We start from the raw sequence: 25357 nt of genomic DNA on the forward strand, positions 1-25357 counted from the left end.
CTACTGTCTTCTTTGACCTGGATCATTTTTGGCTTGAATGTACTTGTAGGTAGAATAGGTAAACTTTGACTGTCTTGGATTACTCCATTAGTCTAAACTCTTCCCATTCATTGAAGAACTAATGAGGAAGGGTTGAAAAGTGTTGTTAGCTTACCTAAGGAGGAGGGCATTGCTGCTTGATTATAAAAAGACATGGTTACTACTAAGTGGTGACTATTAGTCTAGCGTGAGGGACATTATATACTACCAAGTATCTTGTGAGTCTCTATTTTTGTGGGACCTAGAACAGCAGTTGGTGTACCCAAATACCCTGGTAATCTTGTCTTCCATTAGTTGCTTGTGAGTTCTGACTATCCACTCTATATTTTCTCCATTGCTTATTATTAACCGAGATACTTGATAAAACTCTGTTTCACAACAGATTCATCATAGTGATGAGTAAGAGAATCCAAACTTGTAAAACCTACGGCACCCTGGAAACTCTCTGCTCACTTGAGGGTGGCATATCATCGATGCTAATTTGCATTAATACAGTCCTTTTGCAACAAGTATGGATGGAATCGTATTTTGCTATGGCTCATCAGTAGCTTTGCCGACCAAGCTTGTGGTCTTTGTCCACTTCCAATTTGAAAGATGTCCCAGCACCATTGGGGTATTCAGTGGTGGAATGAACAAGTGTTGGTCATAGATTGACAAAAGGTAGCCTAAACGAATCTTTTCATTGAAATCTTGACTGCCGTGGGTCTGGATTGAGCCATATGGGTGAAAGAGAGGAAGCTTAAACTGTTGCCTGCACCATGCCTGCTGTGGAAGTAGGCAAGAAAGTTAATTGAAGTTTCATAAACTTTAAAAGTATAGTTTTTAAAAATACGCTTTATTGAAATTCTTTTTATTGTCAATTTGTTTTTAATTATTGGTCTTGTGATGAAGGAAATGGCAGCCTTTCATCCATGTGTTCTATTAAGGGACTGAAGCTCATAAGGTTTTATGCCATGAGTAAAGGCAGAATTTTGATTAATGTATTTAAAAGTATATCTATGCTATACAATTTTGGCAGTGTATATGACTAAGAGTACATCTATTAAGGAGTATCCCCTGTTGTAATGCTACTCCATGTGCACTCAAGGCACTCAAATAAAACGTTAGATCTACACTGCTTTAAGGCTACTCGGCCCAGTAAATGATGTTTGTTGAAAACCTCTGTGAAATGGTCGGGGAGTATGGGCAAGCAGTAGAGGGATTCGCAGTATCTAGGATCCCTGCGAAACTGCCCAGGAGACTCCCACCTGATGAGAACTTGTTCAGTTTGATCAGGGAGAAATTTATGGTGAGTAAAGTAATTCTCAATTTTGTGATTGATTATCTGAAGAGACACTGATTATCAGAAAAAGTGGTGGAGTATATCTTGTGTTGCACATCTAATCATGCATGTTGAATGTGCTGGAAACAGTATGTTAATGTTGCGCTTTTCTTTTTGTGCGTGTTCACTCATGAAAGTCAGCTTGAGTTTGTCCCACTATATTTATTGCTGTGTGAATAATGTTGGTACTGGTTAGACTTTATATATTTGGAACACAATGCCTAACTGCTGCCCTGCCTGTATAATTATTAAGTATAGAGAACGGGTTGGGAAAACAGCTTTGAAAAAAGCACCTATTATAAATGAATGATTACTGACTTCACAAAGCATTCATAATATTGACAGCCAGTCAGGAAAATTAAATAAATGCAATCAGGATAGTGATTACTTTTCTCAAGAAGTGTGTGTAAGAAAGAGAGGGCAAACATTTGTACTTCTTGGCATTTTAAGACCAATATTCTACTGTGAAAAGTGGCTTATAGAAATGTGGCTCGTGATGTACTGGGGTATATGTATGACAGGAGCTTGAGCTAAAGCTTTGAGCTGAGTGTCGCTAGACGTGCTCTTGAAGTGAACTTCTCAAAGAAGACCAAAAGGCTTTCAAATTCAAATTTGCAAATTTTATTTGAATAAAAACTAGAAAGTTAGCTTCTTACAAAATAGAATCTTCATAGTGACCTGTGGGGGATAGATGTAGACATAGAGGGATTTATCCATAACTGCCTACTTTGTGCAGGTAGGTCCTTACTTCAGTAGTTGGTTATGTTTAACTTGGTGGCTTGGTGAGTGGCAGCAAAGCGGAAGGGGTTGGTGTGGTTTTTTAGAGCACTTTTGGCACAAGAGATTTTACTTAACTAGAAAAATCATAATCCTAGGTTTATTTAATAACTGGAAGATATGGAAGCTGAAGAAAAATTGGGGAATTACTTTACCATCAAGCTGATAGAGAAAGAAAATAGGAAACAATCTTGGGGGGTGGACGCGAGTGAATACAGAGTTCTCAGGTGTTAGGAAATTATAAGGAAGGTCTTAAAATTAATGTGAGTAAAAAAGTTACTATTACTCTCTCGTCTCCCATTCCGGACATACTTAGGTTTTAGTATGTGGTTTTGTTTTTCATGCTTACTGTGGTGGTGTTTGCTTTTACTAATGTACAAGAAGATGATGCTAGTTCTTTTTATCATCATCAAGCTAATTAATAACGGTAATGTATATACTGGAAACAATAGTTATTCTGAGGGCATTCTGATTTTAATTATTAATAAATGTTCTGATAGGACATCTGTGGGTGCAGGGTAGCGTGTGTGAGCATGTCCTAGTTTTAATTCATATTTTATATGTAATCTGCATAATTTGTCTTGTTTTATTCTAATTCTAGGCCCTATACTGTCTTGCATTTGCAATCCCATGACTTTTCCTCCTTACAGTTGCCGTGCTGGCTTAAGCAGCTCAATCCCTCCCCCCGTCTTCAGTTCCTGGCATTATACCCTTCAATGCAAAACTACAGGCTGAAGTGGATCAGGAACTGATCCAGGTGTTGAGTATCTCCCCCTTCTTGGCTTTTCACTACCACTGAGAGGAGAACCATAGCTCAGTTCTCTGGATGCAATTTTGCTGGTCTGATGCATAGTTTTAGTTTCCTACGATCCAAAATTGGTTACTTGTAAATTACTTTAGTTAAAATATGAATGTAGTATAAACATGAATATTTTTTATATATGTTAGAGATTTGCAGTAAAAGTATGCTATCCGATTTTTATGTCTTTCTTTGATAAAAGGATGCAGAAGGCAGAGACTGCAGAGATGACCAACGAGAAGGGATGGGCTGGTTGGATTAGGATTACTTTGGAAAAAGGCTATTAAGAGAGAAACTTAATTGCTTTGGCCATTTTAGAATTAGTATTTCAGCTCTTGTAGTAACAATTGTTGGTCCATGTCTACAAAAAATTACAGTACTTTCTGTCAATTTTTCTGATAACTTTATGAAACAGTTGATTTTGTTAAAGGCTCTGATTCTGTCTTGATTATTATTGTTCAGATGTATTAGTACTTGCTTTCACTAAACCAATTTCCTTTGAATCTGTGAATACGCAGTGTATTTCAAAAGGTTGTACAGTTTCAAATGGCTAAAGAGAAAACTGACAAGCCTGAAAATTAACGTGTAGCAAAGACCTTCTGAAAATGAAGAGAGTTCTCACAGTCATGCACACAGAAGTTTATCTTTCTTTAAATTTTGATTTTGATAAATGTATACACTCCTGTGCATTGGACATAAATCACATATGCCACTTAGTAGTGTCATTTTGATTTTATTTTACAGATTATTAAAGTGTTACAGGTATTTACACAGATTTATTAGAGCAGTTGCTCAACTTTCAGTTCTTTCAACTGAAAGTAGATACAATGGTAATATTGCAGGTTATTAAATTTTGGGGCCTAAATGTTTGGCTGCACATTAACACAAGAGTAAAATGTTGCAGAATTCATTGAAAGCTCTGAGTATCCAACTGCTGAGAAGAAAATGATTTGCTGTTTTTCATCAACTAACTGTGAAAATCTGTAAGGAGCTGCGTGTTTCATTTCAAGTCATTGCATTAAAGAGATCAGCTCTGCTGTGGGGCTCAACAGGTCTGTACCCCAAGTACCAGCGCGCTCCCTGATAGTGGCATGAGGGTGGCCGGGGAAGTCCATTCTTAGTGATCTTTCGGTAAGGTTTGTACAGCTGCGAAGGAGGTGTTAGAGGATTAAGGAAAACACCAAAAAAGAAAAATAAAAAGAAAAAACAAAAAAACCCAAAAACCAACTAATGACATGGTCTCTGTGGGAAGGTTGGCAACATGGAATACTGATTTTATGGATTTCTGCTGCCCTTTTCTTGTGCTGTGCATATTAGGACCCCCTAGAATTTACTCTTGTGTACTTTTCCTGTTTCCAAGTAGAAAAAACGTAGGCATTAGGTGTTCCCAAGGCACCCCGAATTCCCAAGTACAATGAAAAATATTCTTGCATGAAACTTCTTGCAATTTTATTTTATAGTGTGAATGGCAATTTGCTTAATAAAGAAACACAGATATGACCAGAACAATCGGGTTTTGGGGTTTTATTTGTGGGGCCTTGGGGGTTTGTTTGTGTGTTTTTTGGTTGGATTTTTTTGTTGTTGTCGTTTGTCCCTATAGTTCACATGGCTTGTTGACGTAGTAATGTTGGCATGGAATTCATGTAGTGTTCTAGAGTGGTTTTTCTTGCGAAGAACTTAATTATATTTTTCGTTTTGTTCCCACACCTCCAGATACTTAACTGGAGGAAAAAAGAAAACAAACTTTTACAAGGTATTTTAATGCTTTATTCATTTTTCTAATTTTTATTTAATACCAACCCTACCTTAAAATGAGTGTAATCTTGAGTCATTTGAGTCTGGTTATAACTTGCGCTGAATTGTATCTTAATGGATTCCCATTTGATTTCAGCCTGTGTTTTTCTTTGACTAGGATATCCTTGTCAGCCAAACTAAATGCATGCAAGCCATGTAGAATAACGCAACCAAAACCCCATTATGTTCATGTAACATCATGTATTTTATTGATACCATTTACATGTTGTCAAGTTCTAAGGAGAATTATAGATAGCATAATAAAGAGTGGAAGTTAGAATTAAAAGTAACCGATGGCACTTTTGTATCTTTTTTTTTTTCAGTTTGTATTTACAGTCTGCCTTTTGGAAGAAATTGTTAATTAATTGTTGCCTGCTTGCTAATAACAGTGAATTCTGATGTCCATTTTCCTTTTTTTTTATTAATTGAGGGCAGGTAATCAAGAAGGCAGTAACATGTCAGTTCACAAGTACTTTGCTTCCCCAGGCCCTTTATCTCCTGTAAGGCTGTAACCTTAGAAAGGTCACTAATAGAAGTGGTCTTTTTTATAATGGGTAAGGGCTAATGACTTTCTGTGACTCCTTGGCTTATCTTAGGTTTCAGCGATGCCTGCTGTGAGCATCTGAACTCATGTGAGACGCCTGGCCAGTGGAACGGCTTTAGGGTGACCTGGTTTGGGGACCTTCAGTTTTCCAGAGGTGTTTGGGAGGACTGGTCTCCCGTGTAGCTCTTCTTTTTGGGGTTCTGCAGGACCACATTTCTTGCATCTTCTGTGCCACAGATGAATATAGCCTGTGGGAACGTGGAGTGAATAATTACGATGATATGAAGTGTGGTGTCATAACCATACCACTTCTTTTCCCCCTTAATTTGCTTTGGATACAGCTGTTGTAGAGCTTACCCAAGCCTGATGAATATGAGATTGGTGTGTGCTGCCTGGTACCATCAATTAAACTTTACCAAGACCTCGGTTGTTCTTTGTGGGATACAGTTTGTTAACCTATTGAATCTTGTCACTACTGCAGTGCTGTAAGCAGAAAAAGGTTGAATAAACAGTTGTGCTTTACCATGTCAGGTCAGAAAGCACGTTTATTCTTTCCAGTGTTTAAGCAATGCAGAGAGTTGATGTGAAGTGCCTTGGGGTCCTTGTATCTCTATGAGTACTTTTTAAAACTATGCAGCTGTATACTATGACTGTGTAATATTTTATAGGTCTTTTGAACTTGAAACTAGTAACTGTTGTGTGCGTGGTTTTAATTAAAACAGATTCATGGTACTTTGTCCTTAAAACTACTACACAACTACTAACAGCTTCCAGTGTTTACCAAGTATTCCTCAACTTGACATACTCTTGTGTCAACAATAAGAAGTTCCATCTTAGGTTGGCTTTTTACTAATATGCCCAAGTTTTAAGAAATAAACATCAATTCTTTACTATTGAAATTTTTCTAGCTGAAATCAGCAAAATTTTTGATTTACATGTTGTATTGTGGTTTGGAAGGTCATTCGCTGGATTCTGGTGCTGACAGAGCATTTGTGCCTTTAAAAAAAAAAAAAAGGAAATCAAAGAAAGTGAAGTGCCCTCTAGTCTGAGGGCGTACTTTCAGAGTAAAAATGTGTATTTAATTTCTGCAACTTTCTGCTATTGTTAGCCTCTTGTGTACATGAATGTCAAATTAACTAAGCTTTCTGTGTGCTCTTCTGGTGCACTTGGTAAACTAACAAACGACTAAGAAGTTGACATTTCTTTTATTATTTTATTAAGTCTTTTATCTGCTGACAATTAAGAAAACATAGCAGAAGTAGTAAGTAGTACATTCTGTTTACTTTATTGGTCAAGCACATACTATAATTTTGTGTGAAACTGTTCCTATTGATGCATGTTATGTGTTCATAGTACAGCAAAAACACCTCACTGTGTTTCAGTAAAATTGATTTTGCTATGGAAGGTGTCAACATGGGGGTAATGATTGAACCTGAAAACTTGTTTGCAGAATTATAGTCTTGCTGTGTATTCATATACATATTCATGTATATTCATACAGAGTTGTAAATGACACAGTGTTTTTAGAAATACAAATTAATCAAGCTTGATCTGTTTGACAGTTCTTTCATCCTTCTTTGGAGTGTAAGTTAACGATGGTGAATGTCAGCCTCCAGTGAAAGTAATGGTATATTGTATAATTAAGTCTTGAATGCTGTTGTGTTTGCGTTCTCCACTTCAGCCTGGACTTTTTTGGTGAACTTTATTTTCTTAATAGTGGGTGATGATTAAATTACTTCTACAACATGTTATTCAAGGTCTCAAACACACAATAGTAATACAGTTCCTATAAGGGGTTCGTTTGTTAATCTGAGCTCTGTTTTACAAAAATTGTGTGAATGCTGCTTTCCTTTGAAATTGATCTTCAAAAAGAAAACCTGTTTTGTATAATAAGATGCCAGACTCACGAAGATTTCCTTTCTTGTTTCATAGACGTTCCATCTTCAGAGCAGCCTGAACTGTTCCTAAAGAAACTTCAACAGTGCTGTGTCATTTTTGACTTCATGGACACGCTTTCAGACCTTAAAATGAAAGAATACAAGCGCTCCACTCTTAATGAACTGGTGGACTACATTACAATAAGCAGAGGCTGTTTGACAGAGCAGACTTACCCTGAAGTAGTTAGAATGGTGAGTTCCTTCTTTCTCATGGTCTCTTTAAATCCACTTGCAATTCCAGTTACGCATTGTGGGCGAAATTGAACCCTGGAGTAGGTGGATTAAATGAGGCCTTTGGTTTGTATTTTCTACTAGACATCACTTGGGGATAATTCTCCAAAGACAAAAATATTAATTTTTATATATGCTTAATTAAAGTCAAGTAGATGATGGTTATTATAGTGTCACAAAAGTATGAAAGGAAACATGGATTGTTTCCTGATGGAGAAAGCCAGCAGCCATAAAATCAGTCCCTCACGTTTCTCCCCACCTATCCTGCCTCTCCCCCACCGCCAGTATAAATAATGCAATAATTTTTGCAGATTTCTTATCTTTCTTTGAACTTCATCCAAGCTCTTGAGTGTACTTGAGTACTTTAGGCAGAGATAGCTTAAAGTATGCACAGATAATGATTTTTAAATAATAAATGCTAAAAATGTTGTATAGAATCAGTGTGAAAAATTCGTGGTTGTATTATGTGGATTCATAGCAGCTGCTGTTAGAGTGAGCAAGATTACTTAACAATAAAGCCATACCTTCTATGTATAAATTGACAAATAATAGTGTTTTCAATGTAAAAATGGAAACAGTACCAGATGCTATATGGTGAAGAATGTTCATTACGATTGGCAAAATCAATCACTGCTTTAAAATGTTTATTCTGTACTACCATACAGAACCCTTATAACCTCTTATCTAAATGAGAAGGCAATTAGTTAAATATAGATTTGGTGATGTTGGTTTCCTAATGGAACTGTGTGATCATGGAATTCACTGCCCATGTGCTGTAAGACGAAAAACATGAATAGATTTTACATTGCATTATATATGCTCCTTATTTCTTTTCTGACACACAGATACATGCTGTGTTGCTTGTCTGTAATATTTAAAAATAGCTGTAAATTGTGACAGAATCATCAAGCAGTTAATAGTGAAGGAAAAAAACAGAACTAAGGGTGTATGGAAAAATCTTAATATGGCTTCTTTGTGTGTATGCATTGTCAGAAAGCATATAATTATGTCATCAGATTCTTCCCCTTTTCCCCCACCCTCCCTTTCTCCCTTCTCTACTGGACCAATCTTCTGAATGAACTGCTTTTCTGCCTGTTGTGTTATTTGTTCAGCGTGTGGTCTAATGCACCATTCAAATACTGGTCTGATTACGGAATTACTAGTTCTTTGCTGAATTCTTTTGGTGGTGCTGCACCACTGTAGTGTCTAAATGGTTTGCAAATGTTAGTTTAATCTCACTTGTACCCCTTGTGATGAACGTATTGTATCATACCCTGTGTATAGACAGGACACTGATGCACACATACCTGCAATAAAATCGGGTACTTTTTCTGTGTGTAGGAGATGCCTTCAAACTCACTCTCCAGGAGAATTTGGTATTTTTTTTTGTGTTTCTGTTGTTGAGGTTGTATTCTCGCATTGACTGTGATTATAGTTGGTTACTGCAGCAACATTTGTAGAATAAAGACTCTGCAAGTCAGTATTGTCTTAGGTTGGGCCCCAAGAAACAAGAAGAATTTGATCTGTAACTGCTCATAAAGTTCAGTCTGAATCATAAATCATAAGCTATGAAGCAATCTGAACTTGAACTGTAGAAGAGATGCAAAACCCTTTTGCCAGCATGTCCTACTGTCCCTGCAGTCACTTATGTTGATTCACAAAACTGTTTTTATCTTAAGGAAATGATGCATTGGCTAAATAGTTTGAAAAGCATGGTTTTAAATAATTTTCTTAAATATAGTCTGTAACTACGATATGGAGGAGTCCCTGGAAGTAAAGATACAGCATGAATTTTTCCAGTGAATTTCACAGATGCTAATGGAACTTCAGGAATTCCAATTTCAGCTTAGCTCATTTTTGATGGAAAACTGTTCTATCTTCTTTTCTCTAGTATTCCCCTGATCCTTTCTTTGCATCATGCCCTTCTTCATCTTACTTTCTTCTGCATTTGGGCTCCAGTGCTGAACTCAAGCTACGTTTTCTCTTCAGTGCCAGGGTACTTAAGCAGGGTAGGAGTGAGAATATTCTCAAGTCCTGTATCTGGCTACTCAGTGACCCCTGACTGCCCAAACCTGGATGTTTTACAAATGAAGAGTTGCCTAAGTAATTAGGGAAGTGGACATGTTTTTTCCTAAAGAATTTCCTGAGAAAGTCATAATATTTAAATTTTGTAAGAAACTCTAGCCTGCAACAGCCACCTGTGGTTTGATGAAGGTGTAAGCTATTGGAAGTCCAGAGTCCCCTAATTGTGCCTGTCGCAACCAGCAGTGTCCTTGGTGCATGCGCTCTTGGAAAAACACTTTGGTGGTTGTATTCCATGTAAGCAGGATGCTGAGCTCTGGTATTGAATTCATGTGAGTGAATCCATGGCAAATGCATGAATGATTTCTGTCGATCATCCCAACGAATGCTAATGCAGTGTTTCTACTAAACCACATCATCAGGGCTTTTGTGTGTTTCAGGTATTTTGTATTTTACGGGTAGGCTCTCTGGTAAAGATGCTATTTTTCCTCTTGGTCTTTGCCTATAAAAGCAAGACTTTTCCATCACTTTGAGTACAGTTACACAGGCCCTAGAGGGAAGGGTAGGACTTCTAATATTATACAAAATAAGTTTTCAGCACATATTGCCTGATGAAGAGACGGCATGAGTCACTTTGTGCTGAAGCATTGTGTTTGGTGTAACTTGTTTTTTGCAATTAGTGCATGTTCTTGTTTCAAGCAGAATTGTGCTCATAATCGTATGCTGAGACAGACTTAACTGTACACAATTGACTTCATGAGTGCTACTGCCTCCTTTATCTGCTTTTGAGGATTTTCATTTAGGTCTCCAACTGTGTTCACAAAGGAGCTGTCGTGTTGACAATCTCTGACCTGTCATGATAGTGGAGAAAACAGCAGTATCTACCTCCTGACCAAATTAGCGTCCCTATTGACTGCCTGCCACAATTGTCACAGGAGTATTTTGATTGAAAGACTAGTATCTTAAAACTGATCAAAATGGAGCACAAGTGTTCTTTGTCCCTTTGGAAGGTCTCCTCCCTGTTATGTTTAGTGTTTATGAATCCAGGAATTAGTTTCTTGCTTGGCCTTTTGGGCTACTGTAATTTGGAGGTGAAGGGAAGTATTGTAAACAGGGGAAAAAGAAAGAAGCTGTTTTGTGAGTTTTGGCATCATTTAAGAGCAGAAAAAAAAGCATACCAGTCTGAAGCTGATACTTAAAAAGTTACTAATATTTATAAAGAAGGATTAATGGCTAAAGTGCTTTCTTATCTTAATTATCTAAAATGTCCAAAAAAGTAGTATCTGTGGAAGAGCCTTTTTTTGTTTTGAAGTTTTATAACATACGTGTATATTAGTGTTCTCTGTTTGTGACCCAAAAGGAGTTTGGCTTAACAGATAGTAGGATAGAAAAAGGTTGCCTGTAAAAATTCTTCAGAAACTCTGAGATTTTTAATTACTTCTAAAATGTGATGGGTTTATGATGTAAGGGTTTGAAAAACAGTCATTTGTGGTAGCCAGCATAACAGCTCCTGGGTATTTTTACTGCCAGTCATCCTAAATTCATGCCATTAAAACCTTAATCCCTAATCGTAATATCATATATTTTCATCTTGTTCTCTTGAGCGTATGATATGGTGTTGTATATAGCTAAATGTGAAATCACTTGTGTGCATGTCCGCTTCTTTGAACCACTCTCTTTAGCTTGATATATGCAGAAGTGTTTGGCATGTTACTGCTTATTTAAAAAAATAAAATAAAATTGCATTTACTAGTGGCCACCAAAGCAAGGTTGCAGTGGCCTCGTCACTGTCATCAATATCATTTGATGGGAAGAGCAGTTGGGATTTGTGTTGATGGCCATAAGCTGGACAGATTTATTCAGGAGGGTATTGCTCGGTGAGCTTCCCCTGCAGTTTGATGTGTTGTTCAGAAAGGCATATGACATTCTTTAGAATTAGGCTAATCTTAGGAAAAAAAGGCCCTTGCCAATTAAATCACACTCTGCTAAGAAGGAAATGCCAGTAATACGACTTCATGAGCCAATAATTGGACATTTAATGTAAAATTTGCTTCTGTTTGAGCAAAATGTAGAGGCTAAAACTAATGATGCTGATTTTGCTGGTAGATTAAGTAATGGTAGTTGAATGAAATAAATGTTTGTTATTATCTGTGGTATCCTAAAGGGTGTATGTAGTAGAGCTTTTTGTATTTTCTGGGTATTAAGACATAGATTGAGGAAACTCATTTCTTTCATTTAAAATCGGAGAGGAAAAATTGACAAGCTGTTAAACTGAGAAATCTGGATGAATCTCTCTCTTGGTGAGCAACATTTCAGCTCTCCTACTTGCTTCTTCAAAAATTGTAAACCCAACCCCTGGCGTTTACCATGATGTTTATGCAACATCTGGGAACGGTTGCCAGCCCATAAGAGATGGCTAATGAAACTTTTTTGAGATGTACCTTTTAGAATGGAATAATACTACTTTGTTCTCCTCTCTTTTAAGTGCAGAAATCCTTTGGCTTCCTGTTGTCTTTATCTTTTCAGTAATGACAAATCAAGTAAATAAAACTCTAATCTCTATAGTCAAAATGAAACATCATATTAAATGTCTTGTGGCTCAGAAGCTGTGTTGCGCAACACAGTGAAAGAAACTTGGTTAAATGAATACCCAAATAAATACCAAAAATTGCATTTGAAAGGTCAGATTCTGATTTTTTCTTTTTTTTTTTCTTTTTTTTCCCTTTTTTTTTTTCCTTCTTTCTACTGACAAAAATCTAGAGGGATTGCATTCCTTTTTCTGCAGGTTTGTCTCAATAGATGTGAGGGCAGAGTCTGATCAGAAGTTTGTTTGTGGCAGACCCTTGAAACATAAAGAATATCTTGTTAAGCCATGAATTTTTTAGCATGTTAAGGAACCTATTTTTAGGATGTTTGCTATCTGTTAGACTTTATAGGCATTATGAATTTCTTTATTTTCTATAGCTTTAGCTATAGCTTATGACTAAGTATGCCACCCTGCTCACTAAGTGTTCACCCTGTTTAGGGTTTTCTGTGTTAAAATGTTCTTGGATAGAGATTTTATGCAAGTGTACCTATATTCAGTGTTACCTTTTTGAATTAGCAAAAATCCTGTGCGTATGTTCCTGTTGGTTCTTGTATTTAAAAATATAATACTAAATGTCATTTCGAGTTTAAGAGAAATAAGTGAAATCATATACTCTTACAAGAATTGACAAATAATGTCTCTTTTCTAATACGAATTTTATATAACTTCAGGAATTCTGTGAAATACTAGGATTTAATCTTAAACTTAACTTGAATCAGTACAAGTTCAACAGATAGTTTTGAAACCATCTGAAATGCTGAAAGGAAGATGCAGTCTCCTTTGACCCCCCAAAATGGACTTTGATTTAAAATTGTCATAAAGAAGCAGCCAGGATAGAACAAGCATGCTATCAAAGTTTAAAAAAAAAAGATAAAAATCACATCGTATTTTAAATTCTGTTCTTGTTTCTTTAATGTGAGTATTATCAATTCTGTAGAAGCAAGAAAAGAATCTAACTTTGGTTTCTTTAATGCATTATTTCCAAATTCCTCTGTTAGATGCTTTTTATTATTCACATTCTTTATACACCTAGTTTGTACAAAACCCGCAGTGCTTATTAAAGGAAGAGGCCCTGATGTTCTGTACTCCTCTCAAAAAATCACTTGGAGGCAGCTCCTCTTGCAGTAGTTGTCCCTAATAATTTTTCCCGACAGTATGTAATTACATTTGCCCGTATCCATTATTCCTCCTGTTGGTTACATAGGCCTTTCATTTGTCAGGCTTTATTTGCATAATAGTACAGTGACTAGGTGTAAAGCAAAAAAATAAACTGGAAAAACATTTTTGTTCCAAGAATTACTTGTGTCGACTGCAGCTTTTTTTTTTTTTTTAAAGGAGTGTACACCCCGACCCTGCATTTGTCATCTTCTTAAATACCTTTTGAGCATTGTGTCTGTAGATAAGCACAATGTGAATCTTCTTGCATTTTGAATTTTTTGTTTTGTTCTTCAGTTTGGAGTCTGAGACAGTGTGAGCTTTGTAATGCTGTCTAGAGTTCAAGTTTATGTATTGGCAGGCTTTCACTTGATGTGATGCCTACTCTAGAGATCATGGGCTCTTTCTGCTGGTACTGTGTGCTTTAATTTGTCCAAGATATTTGAGTTACTGCTATGATTTTTTTAGATTGTATTCTGTAGAATTAGCTGGGCACACATTAAATAAATAACTGTTCTACTGGATCATCTCAAAATGTAGTTACGTGGAGATAGCGATGAACGGGGTTATTACTAGTAGGGTACCCTCTTATGGTTCAGGTCTACGTGACCCAGAGTGGAATTTCAGAGCTCCAGTTTCCAGTACCCAGAGGTGCTGCCTGGGGATGGGTCTGTGCTAGCACTTCTGGCTCAGGTGTGAGTGTGCTCTCGAAGTGGGTCTCCCGTTTGTTCTTACTGCACTTCGATGCTTGCCATAGAGAAGTTTTAGAGTTTGTGAATTTGATTCCTTTTGGATAAAATGTCTACTCTAGGAGTGTACCTAATGCTCTCCTACTTGCTAATGGGCTTCAATGCAAGAGATCACTAGAAAGAAACTCCTCCCTCTAAACATACATAGAGTGGACATTGCACCTGAGCACCAGCTCTTTTGTTCTACAAACTTGCTCCTGTTGCACTTCTCTGCCAACAGAAGCATAGCCTAAGGATCTCAGTTTTGCCACTTGCTCATCTGTATGGGTGGAAGCTGCTACCACCACTGAAGTGGGTGATGGTAAGCTAACAAGTTTAGGAGTCCTGATCTAGAGCTAAATTCTTGCAGGTTATTGATTGAATTTTTAAAAGATTTAAAGGTCAAGAAAAGACCCCACCCTGTGATCTGGATTATTGACTGTGTTGGCAGTCCAACATAGTTCATTTTAATGTAGCCAAGTCAAAAGTATTTCTGCTGGGCAAAAAAAAGACATATAATATTAAGCCCTGAAAGACTGTATTCACGCAAGCAGTGGTGCAGAAAAGGTTCTGAGCATTGTATCTTGACTGTCTTAATATGAGTTTCTGATACAGTGCACTGTTCAAAGAAGTGAATGTGATAAATTCAAATGGCACCATGCAGAAAAAAAGAGGGAGACGATCCGGCTTTTTAAACATACCCCAGTACACTTGTGCACAGTGGGAGCTCCAAGGAAGGAAGCAAGAATAATCACAGGATTAAAAACAAAGAAACCAACAACTGGCTGGGTTCTATCTTTCCATTTAGCAGCACAGAGGTTGAGAGGTGTCATGTCTATATAAAAATACCTGTATATAAATAAATACATACTGCATATGCAAATATATATACAGATGTAGAAGAGATCTGGTGGTTTAATGAGAAACAACGGGGAATCAAGCACATTCAACCCTGAAATCAGAAGCAGTGCTGTAGTTAAATTAGTGGTAAAACTTTAGGAGAAGAGAGCTGGTGGAATCATTTATAATTAGATATTTCTTTTTGTAAGATGTACTTTATTCAAACTTCTGGCATCAATTCAATGGGTTTTAGAGAGAGATTACAGCTGAGTGACTGCAGTAGCACTTCAGGCTCTAAAATATGTAAATCCATAAACAATATTAAAAAAACCACATATGCAGGTATCTTTCAGAAGGACAAGTTCAGCATCTGTTCCAGGGGCTATTGTTGTCTCCCAGTTAGCATGGCTTCATGTTATGGCTTAATTACATTTTATTGTTACTGTATGTTGTTAATATGCACAGTAGTTTAAACATTGTGTGTGCAGAGATACTCAGTTTCAATTTCATATATACATGGGGTTTATTTGGATGTTTCCACATACTGGTGATAGAAGAACAGGTGTTCCCTCTGAGCTAATCGGGTATTCATTTATCCTGTTTTTATATAGCTAATGTATTAAGCTTCCCTGCGTGTATGTTTGTTTTCATTTCAGGCTTCATTCAGGAAAACAATTACTGATAAAAATCTTTGTTTCAAAGAGCACAGAGTAGGAGCGCTGAGCTGAAATTGAATTTGTGAAGTGTTTCTGGTACAGCGTCGTCATTTTTATAGCACTCCAGTGAGGGACAAAGAGAAGACTTCTGGAAACATTTATTCCTGACTTCAGACTTAAGCCTCTTAGTACTTTCTTTTCTAAAAGTTTTTTCAAATATAAATGTGGTGATAAAATCAGAGCTTTCTTGAAGCTTGTTGCTTTTAAGTGTACATTCATAGTTTTGTAGTTCTGGATTGCCAGGTACCAGTCGTCAGATCTGTTCAGAACTTGCAGCTCATTCTTTGTGGGGGTATCAAAGCAGCCTTCCCTATCTTCTTGTTTTTTTTAATGAATTGACAGTGACTTGTGATTGCCTGAAAAACTTTTTGTCTTGCTTCTAGTCAGAGTTGTGCCTGACTGACACACTGACATGGAACTTAGAGGTGTTTGGGCATCTCCAATTTAAAAATCTTACCATTTTGGCATTTCCAACTCGATCTTGGAAATTGTAGATTCAATGCTGATGGGTAGATTTTACTGATTTGTTAAATTGGTTTCTGGCACTTGGGTGTTCAAATTCTGCACAGTGGGGGATGTACAGTGATGTACTTTTCTGCGCCCAGTTTGGTGTGTGCTTCTGAAAGGGACAGTCATGGAGGACAGCATGCGGATGTCTTTGAGGTCGTAATAGGGGAGATCTGTCATGTTGCAACTTTCTAGAATATTAGAGTTCTGGTTTCCTTTACAAAAATATCATCTGGGCTTGGAGGCATTCCTAATTAGTGGAAGACGGAAGTCAGTATTGATCAATAGTCATTTGTGTTGGCTATGGGCGAGGAATCATCAGGGACTGTATACGCAGGCTGGCAGGGATGTCCTTTGGCTTGATGGTCCAACAGAGGTCAGAAGAGAAATGATTCAGCTATCCAGCTGAGGAATTTTGGCATGCTGCTTGGGCCCAGGGGTAGATACTAAATAGCTACCTTATGCCTATCTGAGAAAAATTATTCTTTCCAGATTTGATGTAGCGTATTCCCATCTTTGTGTGGTGGCTGTCAAAGTCTCTAACGTACAGCTGGGCAGTTCATGCATGAAAGAACTTGTTGCCTTCGGTTCTCCCTTAGAGACTTATAAACATTAGCCACCCAGAGGCTACTGATGTAGATAAGCATGCTATAAATTGACACTGCATGTAAATGAGCTATCGTGCTGTGTCGTGGTGATTAATGTAACTGTAATGGCACACATTATCTTTGAAAATTATGATAACCTGGGGAAATCACTTAAAGATAACCTGTTCTGTCTGTTCTTCTCAGGAGAATATCTGCATTTTGGCTCCGTATAGCTTATCTTTACTCCTAATGCAAAAAAGAAAATTAAAGAGAGCAAATTGTATACGAGGACCATATTCTAACTTGCATTGCATTTACTCTTGAATGTTAATTTTCTTATGCAAAAAAAATGCTTTTGAGTTGCCTTAAGACCGGCCTTCTTTAATAGGCACTCTCCAGAAATCATAATGGTTTTGTTAGAAGCTCAAGATTCAGGTGTCAGTGCTGGCACTTAACTAATTGTTGATGAACCCTTCATACTTCTGTCATGCTGTTAAAGCCCTGGCACTAACTGCTTGAGGCTTGGTTTGACTTCATTTATATCTTACAGGAATTTGTCTTAGTTTAGCTTTTCATTCTGAAAGTATGTACTTTTCCTTGCAGGTTTTGCTTGTGCCATAATTCAATATTTGTTCCAGTTTCTAAACACAATAGCTGATGAATACTTATGTTTTCTCTGATCTGTTGGTACAGGTTTCATTAATTTATGATGGTTAAATTTGCAGAAAAATTTCTTTCATGTTTCAAATGAAGTTTAAAGCAGAAAAAAGAAATAGCTGTGGAATGCGTTTGGTTTTGCTAGTTCCCTATTTTGGTCCAAATCTGAGAAAGCTGGGATTTTTGAATGTGAAGCATTAACCAAAAAACGCTTCAGTAAGTATTGCAGAATCCCAGACGTTCGGATCCAAGGCACCAGTAGGTACATTTCCCCATTTTTACTTGGGAACTGTTTGGGCTGTCTACCCTCTTTTGCTCTGTGCTCTAAAACAGAAACAACTCTGTCCTGCTAATTCTGATCACTTTCCTCCTCTCCCTGCTTTTTCATATCAGGGATAGTAGAAGGACGAGCTCAGGAATCCTTGAGGAAAGGCAAACTGTAACATGTGTGTATTCCTGGAATAGTTCTTTGAATTCTCCTCATGAGACTCAAAAAGTCTTTTCATGGAGGGGCTCTTGAGAGAAGTGAATGAGTCAGGGGAAGAGGATGGAGAAAGGAGAAAAAGAATATCTCCTAATAAATGCTAGTAATTACTGGGCAGGTATGCACATAGGGCAAATAGAGTTCAGCACAGGCTATAGTAAGTGCTGTATCTGTTAAGGTTGAAAGCCATGCGACTTGAAAACATGAGATTTACGTGTACAGTGAAGGCTTCTGTAAAAGTATGTTTTACTGTAACTCTAGTGAAATACACCCTCTTGTGGCAAGAAGAAAAAAGTCCAAGCAGAAACCTGTGTGACCTCTGTTTTTTCTATGCTCGCTGGTTTGCCTTACTTACTCTTCTTTTGTCTTTCCCCTGTGTTCAGTGAATATTCCTCGCTGGTATGCACCGCATGTGCTTTCCTACAGTTTTCTGTTGTTTCATCTTTCTGTTTATGCAGTACCTGAATCCATTCTGTTTGTCTTGCAGATTCTAAAACTTCACTCTGTCTATCTCAATCTGGTTTTATCAGTATTTGGATTGCATTTAAACTCTTGGCTTTGAAGTGCCCTTTCTTATTAAGTTGCCAGCATACTGAAAATATGCCTTACAGACTAACTTTAAAACATTTACAGGAGTAAAAGGCTGGAAAAATAGATAAGGATGTTGAAAAACATACTAGCTTTGTTTCTTAAATAGCTTAGTTTGTCTGAACTACTATGAAGGGGTCATGTATAGATGGGATTAGGAGATACATGCTGCTTTTCCCAGCTGTTTGATTAACCAACTTAGAGATGGGTCAAATGCAGTAGCAGAGTGCAAAGAAGGCACATCACCTTCAAAGTGCAGAAAAGGCCCTACAGCATGTTTGCAGTTTATCAGATTTGCTGCATAATAAGCTGTACAATCCATTCAGCACTATAATTAACCCAGGAAAGCACTCCGGTTCAGTCTTTGCTGATAGCATGAACCTCACAAAGCCAAGCAGTCTCAGCAGAATACCTCTAAATAAGATTAAGCAAAGCGAACCAACCATGAAATAAAATATAGACTAAGTGACGAGCAAATACGATTTGTTGCTTGCATTTAGTACCAAGCTCTGTGCTTGGCATGAGGTGTCCAGGCATATAATGTGTGAATAGCACTGGCAAGTCTTAACAAGTTCCAACAGATGAGACCTTAAGCAGATATCATTGATGTTTTCACTGTGCAAAGAAAAATAACCAAGTGTTGTATGAAAATTCTTGTAAATGCATGTTGATGGCATTTCCCGCAACTCCTAAATGGTCATGGCTCTCAGCCCATTGATACCCAGCAGGATTGGGAATTACATGCTGGTGGGCTCATCTGGAATGTGGTGGACAGAAACGGTGGCAGACTGGGTAATGCTGGGATATCAGTGGAAAGAAGAAGCAGAAAGAACTGGAGAAAGGAAAGCCAAGGCTGGTGGCAGGTTTGTAAAGTGACAGGTTCCTTAGACCTGTGCTGTTGCTAAAGAACTTTGTCAGACAGCAGGCAAAAAAATACTGCTTACGTGATGGAGGACAGATAGAGTAGCTATAGACATACATCCTGAAATCTAGTACCTATTTGAAAAACAGATCTCATTATTCTTTCTTTCACTTTTTTAGGTATCTTGCAATATCTTCAGAACTCTCCCACCTAGTGACAGCAATGAATTTGATCCAGAAGAAGATGAGCCCACCTTGGAGGCATCATGGCCACATTTACAGGTTTTTGATCATTCATCTCAGAAGAAATGCTTATCATTGCTTCATGTGTCTAATAATTTTCTCAGCTTTTTTTTAACCTGTGAATCAGAACTAGTCTGTGAGGCGCTAACATTTATTAGTATCGTTCATGGCTATAATATAGTACCTACAAAGATGGGAGAGTACTTTGTGAAATTTGCAAAATGTTAAAGCTTTCTTTCAAAATTGTATTGATGGTGTCCCTCATATTCCTGTTTTCCTTCATTGTTTTAAAAATTACTTTCCTTTCTAAACTGCTCTGATGCACAAGTGTTTTTCAGCAACTTCAGCAAGAGCATTGTGGGGGTGATACTGCTAGCAGTTTGGCTTTACTGAGGGTAGTTGATTTTCATACAAAAGTACACAGGTGTTGGCAGCTGATCAGAAAAATGCATGAGAATCTACATCCCTATCTAAGTCTTCCATCCTTTCCCTTGGTCGAGGTTGGCTTTCAAGTGTTTGTAGCAGGATGCATGCTCACTGCTGTGTATTGTCCCTTCCTCTGTAGGAAGGGATGATACCAAGTGTCAACACAAGGTATTTTCAACAAAGAACATAAACTAATTTTGGAGAAAGCATCATTGATGTTAATGCAGTAAATTCCTTTATAGAAAATATAGATGCAGATCCTGCCTGTGTTAGTCAGGACAATGATTTACACCACTAGTACATTTAGAAGAAGTTTGCCTGAGTAACAGTTTGTGGAGTCTGGGAGTTTCTGTAAGCAGAGGAGCACGATGGATCTCAGCTTGAAAAGCGGATTTTATTTGACAGTTGCATGCACAATCCTTGCCTGTGAGCAGTTTGTTTCACTCTTTTGTGCTTCCAAATTTAGAATCTGTTGAAATGTAGGTTTCATCCCTCATTTGTATTTAAATTTCACAAAAATAAGAATCTTGAAAGCTTCAAGGCAGCTCTGAATCGCTTTGCCTGCCTGGAAACTGGACAGGCATACATATCTGTTATCTTATGTTTGTTGACACTAGTGCTGTAGCTTTAGAAGTCATTATTTACATGGAAATGATGGAGTTTCTTAGCCAGTGGATGATTTACCATTGTCAGGAAGAAATGCACCAAAGTATTTGTCAGGAGTTGATGGAATTGATTTCCTGATGATTTAATATTAGTTATGTAAGCTATCACTTTTTCCTTGTGATATTTCTAAACCTCTCTCCCCCTTTTTGATTTCCTATTGTTTCCTTTTAGAAGTCAGAGAACACTGACATAAAGCAGCAGCAGCAGCATTGCAGCATATTGGTGTTTGCATGGAAAAGTTTAAAATTATTTTAAAATGTAATTTTTAGCTTCCTTCCTCCTTTCATATCAATATTCATACTCACTGAAGTCAGAAGGGAAAAAGTTTCCAATGGCTGCTCTTCTTGAAAAGGTTCAGCGAAGAGAATTACTAGCTGGTAGCTCATCCGATCAGTGACAAGTCAGAGTTGCTGTCTTACAAGACCACAGCAGTCCCTGTTTCACTTCACTTCTTTTTTGCCTGGCTTTTATACTCCTCTTTTTCTCCACTAAATGAAAAGTGTGTTGCTGTCCCACAGAATAGTTTAGGCAGAGATGGAACTGCATGAAAGTAAGCAGGTTTTCTCCAGCCCTGAGGCTAATCTTTACAGTAAGTTAGGAACTTCCGAATAAATTCCGGTTTGTATTCTTCTTCTGTGTTTCAAGTTGTAGTATAACGTTACTCTATGCAGTTTCTAATTTAATTTAAATATTTCCAACTGTTTCACCACCCCTTTCAGAATTGTAATGTCTGTATTTGATGTGACTTCAGCAGTTCAGAGGGCAGTTTAAATGTGCTTTCCAATTACTGTAGGAAGCTTTACAAAATGATAACAAGCATTACAAGATGGCGGTGCCTGTTCTTGGTGATGAAATGTTTTCGACTGGAGTTAAATAAGCAAAACTAACTTAAAAAGCCCATGTAATTAATTCTAACTCTCAAGTAGCAATTTGATAAGGGAGAGAAATCTTTTTCATCTTTTTAACCTTTTGCTCTGTGGAAAAATAAGTATTTTATTTTCTAGCAAAAGAATTTAGGGAAGTACTTAAAACTATAAAGAGTAATCAAGTCATAAACTAAACCATGGTTGGTTTTGTGTGTTTGTGTTTGTTTTTTTTTTTTTTTCTTCTGCAGCTTGTATATGAGTTTTTCATACGGTTTTTGGAAAGCCAAGAATTTCAGCCCAGCATTGCCAAAAAGTACATAGATCAGAAATTTGTATTGCAGGTAAGCTGATCTGTTTTCTTTAAGGCTTCATTTTGCTTTTGAAAAAAATTTCTTTAAAAAGATTTTGTTTAGAATTTGAAAGTGTAACTTTATTTGCGACAGAAAAAGGCTAAACAAGCATATACAATGAAAGTTTTCAATCTATGGAAAGTACAGAAATGTGTGTGTGTCTTTGTATGTCGGTCTCTGTTGCTATAGATATATACAATAGTTGGTTTGGCTGCAGTTTTGATACCTTAATCAAAATATTTGACTTACTGGTTATGAGAGGGAGCTGAAACAGTAACTGTTGAAAAATGAAAGGTTTAATATCAAGTAGTTTAAAAATGCTGCTATCTAGAGAGGCTACTTAAACGCCAGTTTTAATGTGTCTTAATATTGTTAAAATATTTCTGTTGGAAGGGGAGAATATTTCTCCCTTCTATCTCTACTGGAGAGCTGGCAACAGGGGCAGAAATTCATTAACAAACCTATTCCCAGCACAGTACTGAAAACAGTGATGCTATAGTGGTCGGGGAGGAAGTAAATCAAAAGGCCATATAAAGTTCAAGCTCTATTAAAAGCATGGAAGAAGAAGTAGCGCCAATAATAAACAACATTGGCAAAGAGTGAGTAGCTTTATTTTTGTAGTTTACTTGCCATCGTTATGGCTAAACGGAAGAGAGAGCCTCTGTCAGTCGGTCAGCTGGTAGGCAGGTATTTTACACGTATTTCGTCTTCCTCCTCCTTGTGTACAAGCTAGGCTTCTTGTGTGCTTTGTTATTTCACTTGGAACTACAGTAATGAGTCTTCTCCACTGAGGAATGTTCGTCCAGACCTTGACAGACGCCAGAACAGAGATGGCTGAAAGAAAATGTTTTCTGGGATAAGCCAGGAAACTCCACAGATACGACTTTTGTCTTCAGCTTTTGGGAATAGGCTTGTCTTGTGTTTTCTGTTCCCATCGTGAATTTTTGTATAACTGCGAAGTCAGAAAGAACTTTGTGTTTAATGCTGTCTATAGATTGCTTTTGAAATCAGGGAAATTTAGAAAGATTCCTACTTAGTTAGAAAAGGGAGTTCCCTTGCAGGCTGAGACTTGAATAAAAGCCAAACTAGAAGTGGCAGGAGATACTCAGCATTTCTGAAGACCTTTCTCTCACCCCTTTGTCATGGAGCTTATATAGCGCTCAGGCAACAAAAGTAGTGCTTTTACTGTCCTTGTATGTTATTCATAGGAAGAATACCTGAGTAAACGTAGCTAAGAGAGCGATTTCTATCCTTAAATTCAAATATTCAAAGAAGGGACTTCAATTTCCGTATTAATATCACAAGACCTTCTTCACCCTACAAAAGCAATGGGATATACTTATGTTTTTATTTTATCCATCTTCTAAATACAAAAGCGTTATTCATCTGGATCAAACCTCTGTGGTGGAGTTTCCTTTTTGTTCATCTAAATATTGATTTGAACAAGCGGGTGCGCCAAGCTGATCATCCAATACCTGGTGGAGATGTAAGAATATGCATGTGGGGGTAATCACTCTTGACACCAGACTGATTTTATTTTCTTTATATACAGCAGGATTGCATTAGAAGGAATGCTTGTCTTCTACTTCAAAATCTAGAGAAAATAATTCCTAGATGCTCCTGTTATGTGCTGCTGAACTTGGCCGTGACTGGTGGCATCTCACTCATGCCCTTTCTAGGCATTCAAACCTGTTACAGTTTGGCACAGGAGAATGGGTCTAAAACAAGGATTGATGTTTGTTTGTTTTTTAAATTAAATTAATCCTGTTAGTCTTTAATAAATCTATTAAATGAAAGAATGGTATGTACTGAAAGAGGGAAATACGAGATTTTGAAACCTACGTATCTGAAAATGTATGATACGACAATTCAAGTTCAAAAGAATTCTAAGAATGGTTAGGTGATGCTTTTTTATATATTGCTACAAACAGTGTGTCAATTCAAAATTCACATTTTTCTATAAAAAGTTCTGTTGAGCCTTTTATATACATGCAAGCAGATACATTTCCATGTGTATAAGTGTTTGTGTTTAGCCTGTAGGAACTGGGGTGTCCTTCCACTTAATGTATTTGTTGTGTGTCTAGAGTAACACTGAAGAATCTGTGACTACAGATCACTTACATAGGAAACCAATTTGAGACTTAGGAACATTAAGCATGTTTGGTGTTTGATGACACGAGTGTGACAGTCTTTGAAATCAGCTTTCTCTCTAAATTAATTTGTTTTTTAAAAATGTGAGGAACTTTAATGAAGTGTTTCTTAGCAGTAAGACTGCCTGTATGAAAAATGATACAGTTTTTTTAAAGGGCATTTTTCAATCTTTTTCTTGTTTGCTTGCTTTTTGCTTTTGTTTTTTGACTATAGATGTGTTTCTGGCTTTCAGATGTATGTTTTGATAAAATGCTGTACTTAACAGTGTAAGTGTTCGTTTCTGAAGCTTGCTTATATACAGTCTGAAATGGTTGGCAGTGGTTGCTAAGAGACATACTGTTCAAATATATCCACAAGTGTCTGTGTTATGTACGTTGCTATTTTGGAAAATTTATGTCCCTTTTCTATGTATGTTTAGTGTCAGAATAATCACGTAAATTATGGAAGTCTTCAGCTTATCCATAACAATAAGACTTTATTGTTGAAACCTGATAACAAATTGGACATATCAAAATAACTATCTCTCTTAAATGAGAGACTGAGTCTTAGTTCAGCAATGTTTCCACAGAGGATCTGTATAACAGAACTGGAAATATAAATATTTTTGCTCCTAAAAGCAATCCAGTAAGAAAATTAAAAACATAAGTGTTTCCAGCTGTTTGCTGTCTTTGGTTGAAATTTGCTATTTGGGGAAGGATGAGGTGACTATTTATTTATTTAACTGTAGAACTAATTGAACAAAGCAATGTGTTTATAACCTTTGGAGGGCAGCTGACAAACCTCATTGTTTCCTCATGAAATTCCCACCACAGATTCTTACTGCAAGGAAAAGATAGTGGGATCTCATAACAAGCTACAGAAAGATCCAAAACAATGAAGAAGAATACGTACATCAGTCCTAAATCTGGATGTTAGAAAGCAAAATCTCAGACAGCTTAACACTTTTTATCTTTTTCTGTCTTTTTTTCTTTTTCACCTCCTCAAAGTTGTGTAGCAATTTAACAGAGATCAGGTAGTATACATGCACTGACATATCTACTTATAATAGGTATTTATGTATTTGTGAATCCAAGATAATTTTGTTTTCTGCCAAGATAATTTTGTTCTCTACCATTCCTGTAATAATTTTCTGACAGCATCTTATACATTTGTAAGACCTCTTTGGCAAACTGTCTTTGTTTCTCATGCAGGACAGGTGCTGGTTGACAGTTACTTTCTTTTTCATGCAAGAGAGATACTGATTGCTTATGATTACTATCTTAAACTTCCCTATTTTCTGTGCATTTGTGGGGGGGGCGTTGGTGGGTTTTTGGTTGGGGTTTTTTTTGTTTGTTGGTTTGGTTTGGTTTGGTTTTAAATAAAGTTTACCTTCTAACTTACTCCAAATGTCTGCCAGAATAGCCAATGTTGTGGTGTCAAAACAGATGAAGAAGAAGGGGTAGGGGGAAGGTCATACTTTTGTGGTAGAGGATTCAAAGGGA

General features: G+C 37.1%; 1 protein-coding gene across 1 annotated transcript in view; it reads left to right on the forward strand.

The window, feature by feature from the left end:
• The first annotated feature begins 7208 nt into the window (after positions 1-7208).
• Positions 7209-25357, forward strand: part of PPP2R5E (protein phosphatase 2, regulatory subunit B', epsilon isoform) — a 29478-nt gene continuing 11329 nt past the window's right edge. The window contains exons 1-3 of the mRNA XM_009580966.1: positions 7209-7403; positions 19355-19456; positions 21624-21716. Of these exons, the coding sequence (XP_009579261.1) occupies positions 7278-7403; positions 19355-19456; positions 21624-21716 (321 nt within the window). The 5' untranslated portion in view covers positions 7209-7277. The remainder of the gene's footprint in view (positions 7404-19354; positions 19457-21623; positions 21717-25357) is intronic.

This window comes from Fulmarus glacialis, unplaced genomic scaffold (assembly GCF_000690835.1).
Source record: "Fulmarus glacialis isolate BGI_N327 unplaced genomic scaffold, ASM69083v1 scaffold4117, whole genome shotgun sequence".
Classification (NCBI taxonomy): Eukaryota; Metazoa; Chordata; class Aves; order Procellariiformes; family Procellariidae; genus Fulmarus; species Fulmarus glacialis.